This window comes from Lygodium microphyllum, chromosome 4 (genome assembly GCF_053477565.2).
Source record: "Lygodium microphyllum isolate KBCC chromosome 4, Lygodium_microphyllum_v1.1.10, whole genome shotgun sequence".
NCBI classification, from domain to species: domain Eukaryota; kingdom Viridiplantae; phylum Streptophyta; class Polypodiopsida; order Schizaeales; family Lygodiaceae; genus Lygodium; species Lygodium microphyllum.
In genome coordinates this window covers 69,750,920-69,761,592 of record NC_141138.1, presented here as the reverse complement: position 1 = coordinate 69,761,592, position 10,673 = coordinate 69,750,920, and the positions used below count along the sequence as shown (strand labels likewise).

General features: G+C 42.0%; 1 protein-coding gene across 1 annotated transcript; it reads left to right on the top strand.

The window, feature by feature from the left end:
- The first annotated feature begins 3,101 nt into the window (after positions 1-3,101).
- Positions 3,102-5,107, top strand: LOC148037151 (uncharacterized). Its single transcript, XM_087676086.1, has one exon. It carries the CDS (start codon positions 3,251-3,253, stop codon positions 4,499-4,501), a length of 1,251 nt encoding a protein of 416 aa, XP_087532212.1. The 5' UTR covers positions 3,102-3,250; the 3' UTR covers positions 4,502-5,107.
- The last annotated feature ends 5,566 nt before the right edge of the window (positions 5,108-10,673 follow it).

Here is a 10,673-nt window from a genome sequence, read left to right as displayed (position 1 = left end):
TAGGACATTGGGATGAAGCTTTGAAATGCTTTGGATGCACTTTAGAGGAGAACCTCTCCCCAAATGTACTAAACTCTTTTCGCATTCCGAAAGTAAAGACACAATGAAGCTTTCAATAGTATAGGAGCAACTAGCAAGAGAATAGAAGTACATGGCAAGATTTGTATGCTGAAGGGTGTCAATCGCCTAACCTCCTAGGAGAGAGAGAGAGAGAGAGAGAGAGAGAGAGAGAGAGAGAGAGAGAGAGAGAGAGAGAGAGAGAGAGAGAGAGAGAGAGAGAGAGAGTGTGTGTGTGTGTGTGTGTGTGTGTGTGTGTTTTAAAGAGAGAGATATGAGAGGGAGAGAGAGACATAGATAGAAGAGAGGAAGAAAAAATTAGGGAGAGAGAAATATAGAGATGGTGAGAGAGAGCATTAAGGATACACACATGCACATAAATAGAGAAAGAGGGTGTGTGTGTATGTATGTGTTAGGGGGGGGGGAGAGAGAGAGAGAGAGAGAGAGAGAGAGAGAGAGAGAGAGAGAGAGAGAGAGAGAGAGAGAGAGAGAGAGAGAGAGAGAGAGAGAGAGAGAGAGAGAGAGAGAGAGAGAGAGAGAGAGAGAGAGAGAGAGAGAGAGAGAGAGAGGAATAATGATGATCATGTAGTTGGGACAAGTTGATAAATGAAAAGTTTCAGCCCATGAGAATCCAAGGATATAAAGAGGAAAATTAGAGAGAGGGGTTGGTGGCTAGTCGGGAATGATTTATTTGTACAAATTGCAATATTGTGGGTTTAAATGATGTGCAGTAAACCATCATGTCATAGATACACACCTTAGTACAAAAGCTAGCCTAAAACTCAATTATTCTAAAGAAGCTCACCTAACCAAGCTCGCCAAAAAAATTCCCTTGCAATCATAATGGATATCTATGGAGGGAATCCAAACATCCCCTAGTGCAAACACACCTAACTAGCTATGTATTCTCAAGATAATCGAATCGGTTATGGCTAAATACCCAATCTTCTTTACTTCTTCTACTAATTTTCCATGTGCTTACAATATAGGTAACTCATTATCTCCCTTTACTAAACTTGTCCCATCTCATTTATTCTTATTCCTTCACAAGAACATAACCATGAGATAGCCAAGCTTAATTTGAAGTTGTTTTTGCATTTTGCATATTTGTATTGTTTTTGCTTCAACGTATACACAACCAAACAATCATGAAAAGCATGATGCAACTTCAATCCACCATAATCTCACACAATTTGTTTATGCAAGAAGAGTTTGAGTTTTGAGTTTTGAGTTTTATGTATTTTGCATTTTTATGTTTTTGTGTTTTTCTTTAAGTTTGGGTTTTGTGTGTTCTTCTCACTAACAAATCCAATCTTTTGAATCTTAAACGAGCCAAATGTGTTTTGGACCATGTAAGTCATGAGTTCGGATCCCATTGATCCCAGCTACACTCAAGCCAATAAGCCTTCTATTTTTCCACATGGTAGAAGTATGAGAACCTTGGCAATTGCATTGTTTTCGATCCTAGAAATTGAACCAAAATGTTGGGCTAAATGCACAACATTTGAGACATTGGAGGTCTTCTATCCTTTCAAAAGTTGCAACTCACTTTGGCAACAATCTCTCATTTTATCTTCTTGACACTCCCCTTTGACTAACAAGGCATCCTCTTCTCCATCCCAAGAAAGCCAAAACACAAGACTAGCTTTGAGATGTAGAGAGCTCACTTATCTTACCTTTATGCATTATAGCGTGAAAGCTTGAAGGCTCAAAGATGGTTCTATGATCCAAATGTCCCTATTCAATGTTGTCGCTCCTTTGCATCCACTGTAACAATGCCATTTTGATTGATGTAATAATCATAGTTCTCCGCCACGTATGCGAGTTAAAATGTAAGGAATGCTCATAGTATGTATTCATGCGGGAATTGACTCATAAGAATTGCATAGGAACATTGGTAAAAAACAATAAGGTTTTAAACCTTAGTTAAGAGGAGAAGAAGGAATTAAAGGAGGTGTTGTTTGTTGTCTCCCTCCATATATATATATATATATATATTCTCTTTGCTTTCTTCAAAATATCCTAAGATATTTTATATTCTCCCTTCCCTAATCGACACAGCAAAAAAAAAAGACTGACAACCTAAAAATCATATTGCAATCAATCATTTCACTTGGGGCATTTCATATTTTAGGAAAACATTTCAAGCACTTTGTGTTTTAGCACTAGTGAAATGTGTTTTGTGATTACCATGACAATAGAGCTTGCAATGAAACACCCGACACCATGAGCAACAACAAAAAAGCATGCCACAGTAGATAACACATAGACGTAACTCTCGATGCTGTCACCCTTCAGTGAGGAGGTGTGATGGCCTTGTATTGGACATGTATCACTATCAAGCCAAGAAGATGATGGAGTGGCTTCAATGGTCTAGTGTGGATAGAGAGAGAGGTAGAAGAGAAAGAGTGTAGTAGAAGTGGATAGATAGATCAAGAGGAGTTGAAGAAGAGAATAGATGCTCAAGGATTCCCAACTTCATCCTCATTGTAGAGCAACAACAACCTAGATCGTGGATTGGAGGGCAAGCAAGGGAAGATATCTTAGGCATGAGAAGTATCCTCAAAGAGGAGGAACAGAAGGGCTTTCATGGTTTGTAGTCCCCCCTGAGCAAAAGGAAGAAGGGTAAGCCTTGTAGTAGATAAACTTAGTTATGTGGTAGATTCTCGTGCCACCTTTTGCATTGGAACATCACTTCACAAATAGTGAATTTGGCCATGCGTTTAGTTCACAATCTCTTTTGTAGTCTATTTGTTTAGTTCCTGTTTAACTTTGATAAATAACTAGCATGGCATGCCAGATATCCAAAGTGTTGCCTTTCTAAGGCCTAATTTACTTTATTGCTTGGTCACTCTCTCTTTTGCAAAGTACCGTTTATGAAAAGGATGACACTAGCCTCCACTAGGGGAACTTTTGCACTTCATTTTGTAGTAAGTGCTTTACAACTAACGAGTGCACATCTTAAAATACGATAGCAAAGTGGAACATGAATATTCACAACCACAGTCAAAGTAAAAATGCACTAAAAGCCCCCGGCTGCACGTCTCTTGCGACTAACTAGTTGTTAGCCCCCCGGCCCCCCGCCGGCCCAAGGCTGCAAAAGAACTAGTCTCCGCCCTGACGAGGAAGAAAGTATTCCCTTCGAAGGCATAATAGGAGTGCGGCGTGCCAGAAGGAGGAAGAAACAGAAACAATGGCGGGCTACGGCGGAGGAGAAGCGGAAGCAGCAGCAGCAGCAGATAAGGCATCGCTCCAGGTAGCATCATCTGCTCAGATTCCTCCCGCAGGACGAGGAGAAGAAGGAGAAGGAGAAGGAGAAGGAGAAGACCAGCAGCAGCAAGAGGAGTCACCTGCACCAGGCTTGCACCGCATCCTCGCCAAGGTCGTCCGCCTCGACAAGGTCACCAAGCATCCGCTCACAGAAAACCTCAACGTCGCGCTCATCGGCGGCTGGCGCGTCGTCGTCGCCCCGGACGAGACCGCAGGCACCCTTGGTGTCTTCTTTGAGATCGACAGCATCCTCCCCGCTGACTCTGACTGGGTGCAGTCCTTGCGCATGCCCTCCAAGAGCTCCCTGTTGATCAAATCCATCAAGATCAGGGGCCTCCTGTCCCAGGGCCTCTTTGTCAGCATGAAGAAGCTCCCCCTCAAATGCTCCACCCTCGCCGATGAAGAGAAATGGCTGCAGCACACCGATGTCACTGACCTGCTCCACATCACTAAGCGCGAGGACTTCCAGGATGTCGAGCCGGACAGCCTTCAGGACACCACCGATCTGAAAGCATTCCAGTCGAAGCTCCGCATTCGAGAGCTGAGAATCCCCTTAGAAGATGTCTTCCCTGATGGCCCACCCAAAACCGAGGAGCTGAGGGTGCAGAGCTTTATGGAATTGCTAGGGGAGATGTTTGGCAAGCCCTATTACATCACTCTGAAGATTGACGGCATGTCAGCGACATATGGCTATGATGAGAAACAGGATAGACTGTGTGCATGCTCAAGGAATTATCTTGTGGACCTTGATAAGACCCTGATTGGTGCTGTTGGGATGATGTATCGGCTCCAAGACAAGCTGAGCAAGCACCCCAATCTGGTCATTCAAGCAGAAGTATATGGGCCAAAAGTGAACAAAAACCTGATGAAGGTGCCTTCACATAGGATGGCCGTTTTCAATGTGTATGATAAGAAGAGGAGAGAGAGGCTTCCTTTTGCAGAGATGAAGGTAGCCTGCAAGATGCTTGGGGTGCCGATGGTGCCAGTGGAGGAAGTAGGTGACAATTTCCAATACACATTCGAGCAGCTGCTTGAGAAGGCCAAGGGCTTCTATCCGGGAACCAAGCATCATAGAGAGGGCCTGGTGGTGAGGCACCAATTACAATATGGTAATGCAGGCTATCTCTCATTCAAGGTGCTAAATAATGATTACCTTTTGAAGCATGGTCAGTGAGCACAAGGTGTCAATGAGAATTTTGGCTATGGAAGTTTGAATATGATCTGTACATGTTTTATGCGCATGCATGATGCAACTGCAAGATTCAGATAGACATACAATTTTAGCGGATTTTGGAATTCTGCCACCGTGTAGGAGGGTACTCTTATATCTTTTGAAATCCATCTGGCTTGTGCTGCAAGTTCATTCAGTTTACGAGAGAAGCTAAATATCAGCAGCCATACCTACAGAAAACACGCTTTTGACTCTACCTGGCGATTTGCAAGAGGCAAACCAGCCATGTGATCTGAAAGTACATCAATATTGGATTTCTTGTTGCTGGCGGCGGGGGAAGTCCCATCTTTGTAGTTGCATATACTTCATTTAGAAAGCATGTTCGGAAAGTGTCTCCCAATTTTGATGAGGAAGTTTGAGTTAGATTATCAAGGCCTAAAATATGTAGAACATTTCTATATGCTTTCATTACTTACTATGGCTATCTGGCCATCTGAGTGTTCAGCATTCAGAAAGGAAGTTAGTGAATATTACTCAGGAATTTCAATGTGCTTTATTATGAGAGACCCCTTGCTCTCCATAATAATAATTACTCTGTTTGAACCGTAACTGAACCATTATTTTTCTGAGATGTAGACCTTAAGTAAAGGGTAAAGCCTCATAAACAATGCAAGGCTGCAAAACATAACGAGTTATTGCAGACAACTCACAAGTTAAAGTATGTTAATTCAATTTATATAAAGAATATCAAGGTGATATAATTGCAAGCGTACCTAGACATATATTAAGGCCTTTTAAAACTGCACTATTAAGGTGATAAAAAGGTAAACTTATAAATTTCCAGGAGTTAGATGTGTGCGGGTGTGGTCTTCAAACATGGTACTTCACCCTAGTTACATAGTGTGACACAGAAGAGGATATGAATAATGGCAACGTTTTTGAGGGAGGAGATCCGCAATTAACAAGATATTGTACATAGAACGTTGAGGCGCAATAGTTGTGGATCCATGTGTGTAGGGATATACATAGAGAGTTGTTTATAACAGTGTTATTTTTTGCCGACTAGTTTTGGGTATGCACCATTGGGAGATGTGACAATGATGCCCCCTCATATGCCATTACATGTGGATGTTTTGCAGTTTACTTGTATGAGTGATATTGCTAATACGTGAGTTTAATGCATGACCATTTAAACTATGTTATATGGCATACACAATACCATGTATCACACGGTTGAACTGGAGGACGGGTATTTGCAAAGATCATGGCATTAGGGAGATGATAGAGTATAGCACACATGAGATGGTAATATTTAATGGCATGTACTGATGGCTAGGTTAAGGAAGGCTCACATGTTGAAACACCAAGCCGGGGGGGGGGGGGGGGGGGGGGGGGATGAAGCATGCTAGGTTGTACAATAAAGTCACCATTTTTGCTACTTGATATCATTGATGTTATTCTCTTAGATAGGCCTAGTGGTTTTGTAGTATATCAATATTATTTGAGGTTGACAATGACAAGTGGCTACTTGAGGACTCACTTGCTATTGCAGTTTCTAGACACCCTAGATATGATTTCTACGAGGTACTTCTCATATATACAAGCATGTCGTATGTGCTAAATTGTTTAATATGGACCCACAATTTTGTTTGGATGACATTACGATAGAGTTTGAAGGAGTTTTGCAGGCATTAGCAATATATGCCTTCTTCTCACTATCATTTCTTCTACCCCTCCATGTAATATTGCTCCACATAATAGTTGCTACAATGATGAGTGTTGTGCAACCTCTACACAATTGCAATGTGAGATAGCTACTAAACACCACTACACATAAACAAGACAAGATGATCTTTCAATGCCTAATGTGAAAAGGAGCAAGTTAATTTGCTTAAACTAGAGACAAAGATATAGCAACTATTCTTTGGGGACGATATTAAGAGGGCATGGAATATATTTTAAAAGAGACAATTGGGTACTCCAATCACAACATCAAAGGCATGGTATATCTATGCAAAGAATCTATACAATGCACATGACAAATCCCCTATACAATGCACACGGCCAATCCCCAGTCTCCCCAGTAGGGCCCTTATCCATTTTATAACTCGTACTTTATTGTGGGGATGGTAAAGTATATCTCATACTTTACTATAGGAATAGTGATAGATGCGATTCGTTAATTGTACCATCAGGAGGTAGAAGATTATGATGGCCTAGTTGAAGATGATTCAATGCATGCATATGAGATTCTTTCTCCTTTCTTGATACACATTTTAAATCAAGCCATGTGTGAGGTTTTTCCCAGTGAGTTGGATGGAGCACATCATGTCTCGCTCTGAAGTGGGCATCCTTGTTAGCAACCATGTGTGTCTTGTGTGGTCATCTCCTGCCTGTGAGTCTCAGTTTGAGTTTCCCTTCAACATCAAATACTCCCTGTCTACCTTGCCTAAGTCGGTTTAGGTTTTATCTAGAGAGGGGGACATTACCTTGCCACAATCATAATGTCACAATTTTATTTGGATGACATTACCTTGACACCGGTTTTGGATGACACCTATTATTGGTCACTTTCATTCTAGTGGCAACATCTTCTTTGTTTTCTTGTAGGTACTTTATTAAAGGACATCTATGGTTGATGTGTATGCTATGGGGGATCATGTGGTTCAAGACTTTTCAGACCACCCACCATTCTATCACTCTTTCCCATTATATTCTTCTAGGGCTTCTAGTCCCTACTTGGCATTGATGGCATCTCCTAAGCCAATGCCTATCCTACCCTCTCCCTCTACATCTGACAAGCTAGATGGGACAAACTACCCTTTATGGTTGTGCCACATGGAGCGTCTCCTCAATGATTGCGACCTTTGGGATTTATTACTGTACCTATGACCATGGATCCTCATGATCTTGTGATTGCAGATTTGGTAGCTTTATGGGATCGGTTGAATGCCAAAGCTTTCTCATTTCTCTTATTGAGTTGTACAAAATTATATGCTTGTGCATGTTAGATGTATACACACTACTATAGAGGTTTGGAGGGGCTTGACATCACTCTTCCGAATCCAAACATTTGGGCATCGATTATCTCTTAAGTTGAAGCTACAACTGCTTTTTGTCATAGATTCCCCTACCATGATGGATCACATCCACAGGATGGAGGAGATTTAGGCATCCTTTGGTAGTACTGACATTTCTTCGGAGGATCTAGTTGTGACACTTCTCTCACATCTTTTGTCACTAACGTATGATGTGTTCTACATCAGCCTTCTCACTTCTCATTGCCAGGAGACTCTCACCTGGGAGGAGTTAGTCCCATTGTTGCTTGAGCAGGATGCGCATCATAAGGAGCCAAATTCTTGCAAAGCTCGTGCACATGGCCATGCTTGTGCAACTTTATCTACACGTACAGAGAACAAGCCAAGTTGGAGAAAGGGAAGAGGAAGAAGTTGGAGTCATCTTCTGACTTTGATATAGATTTTGTGGTAAAGCATAGAGAATATCTCACATGTCCTCATTGTAGGAAGGCCTCATGCCTTAAGGAGAAGTGTTGGAGGAATACCCTCATCTTTGTCTAGGAGTGAAGGGCGGATCTACATTGGAGCCTTTGTCTACCTTTACTTCATCACCCACTATTACCATCGAGTCCTTGTTTCTACATATTTATTAGGTGGAGGAGCCTTCTTCAATTGTCTCGTCTTCTAAAACAACCTTGGCTCTTGATAGTGGTGCTTCGAGTCCTATGATTGCCCAAGGTGATTTGTTGTAGGATTTCCATTTGTTGGAGGATATTAGTGGTGTTGGCACAGTTCCTCTATGGTTTAATTGTCCATCATGCTCTTCTTTAGAGGCCCTACATGCTTCAGACTTGGGCCTTTCTCTCCTCTTAGTTTAAGGCATTCCCAGCCTTAGGACACCACCGTTTTTGTTGGGGATTCTTCTATAGGAGCCCCTTTTGTGATAGGTTGGTAGGAGAGGGGGCTATTTCTGCTCCATTCCCCTTCCTTTGTGTAGGGCCCTCCAGGGTAGCTTTCTATTGCCTCACCTATTCTCGCCCATGCACCATTTATCCCACAAGTTCAATTGCATCCCCCACCATCTCCTCTAGTGGTTCCCTCATACCTTCCATCCCTTTCATAGGAGGATGATATTGGTGATGTAGTTGTGGATTTCCTAGTCCTTTGTGTTTCAAAGGGAGTTCCTAGAATCGTGAGAGGATTTTCTTCAGGGTTTCTAGTCTACTTTGGGCATTTCCTTTGCGTGGCAACCTCCTTTCTTTGTCATCGAGCTATCATCCCCTGCCGCTTGGCCCTTAGTCCTTGTTGTTTGTATGCAGCTTATGGTGCCTTCGATAGTTCCTTACTATCATCTCCTAGTTGAATTAGAGGCTTGGCTCACCCATCCCCAACTCAAGTTTTCAGGAGTGATCTCTTCGAGGCCTCTCCATTTCCATTTCCCTTTGGTGGCCTTCCCTTTGATTAGATTTTTATCTATAGAGGGGGACTTTCTCCTTGGTTGTTGGCATTCTTCATCGATGGATTTCATCACCATTGGCACTCTTCTTGCCACCCTCAGATCCGCATCTCCTTTGGCCTTTTGCCACATCTAGGATCTAAGCAGGGGTGTTAGCAATCATGTTTATGCTGTGTGATCATCTCCTACATGTGAGCCTTAGTTTGAGTCAGATGAGGACATTACGAGCTTTGACATTGTATTTGTCTATCATTTAATTTGTTTTAGACACTTTAGATGGAGGGCACATTAGTGAATTTCTTTTCGGGCAGTATTGGCTATTTTTTAAGGGATTTCACAATATTTAGGATTTTTCCTCTACCTATATATATGTGGCATGCCCTTCCACATTCATTATCCATCATTTATCCTTCATGATCAACCAACCCTCCTCATTCTCTCATCCCCTTGCTACCATTTGGCGCCCACAGTAACACATAGAGTTGTGTGTTAGGGATAATTGTTGTAGCCTTGTACCTTCAGCCATTGCAATCACATTGTTCCTTCTCTATCTTATGTTCACTTTTCTCTTTCTGTTGTGCACTCTCACAATCCTATGATATAGAGGAATTATAGGATGGTCATGATTGGTCACTACTTAGCCAAGGTATGTGGTTGCATTCTAGAGCATCAGCTCAACACATGGGCACGAAAACATGGGTATAGAGCATAGGGGCAAACACACTTCAAGAGAGCTCAACACATGGGAGAGAAGCATGGATATAGAGCACAAGGGCAAGGACACTTCAAGAGATGGTTCACTACACTTGATCATTATTGACTCTTAGAGCTCTTATTGAGGAGGGTAGGGTACATGGAAGGAGGATTTACTCTTAGAGAGGCTTATTGATGAGGGAAGGTCACATGGGAGGAGGATTTATTATTATTATTATGTAGATTTTTGTAAAGCATTTAAGATGATGTCCTAAGCCAAGCTCATGTAGTGACAATAGAATATTCACACTCAGGAGCATTATAAGGGGGTTTTACCCTTTATATGGATTAGTTATAGGGAGGGTCCGTTCTCTAAGAGGGCTTTTTGATATGCTAGACAATATTATCAAGATTAAGCAAGGGTAGCCTCTTTCACCTATAGTATTTGGTATTTATGTCGATGAACTCGTAGATTATGTGGATAGATTAGGGGCCTTAACTGCGAGCTCATATGGCATATTGATCCCCATCTTATTATGTGGGAATGATAGTATTGATTTTAGACTCTCTTAAAGGGTTGCAAAGACATGTGGATATGTTGTAAGCCTTTTGCATGGATAGAGGCTAGATAGTGAACCTTGGGAAGGCTAAGATTATGGTGTTCAAGACCACACAAGCTTGGTTTACCCAAGTGAGGCATCAATTTGCTCTTGGAGGGGATATGGTTGAGAATACTAGATCCTAGGTATATTTGGGATCATGCTCATTGGACCTACATTTTCATTGCAAGTTGCAGCAATTGCTAGGTTGGATAGAGGTTATGAAGCTGTTGGAGAAAAGGGAAACTGCACATATGTTCAATTCTAGGAACCTCGGGCCAAACCTCGGGCCAAATTGTGATTGTTTATTGATACATTGGTTAACCCAACCCTAGTATGTGGAGTTGTAATAGGGGATCCAAGCCTTTACAAAAAGAATTAGAAGAGTATTGAAAGCCCATCAATGATGA

Coding starts and splice junctions, on each gene's coding strand:
- LOC148037151 (XM_087676086.1), top strand. CDS start 3,251: ATGGCGGGCTACGGCGGAGGAGAAGCGGAAGCAGCAGCAGCAGCAGAT.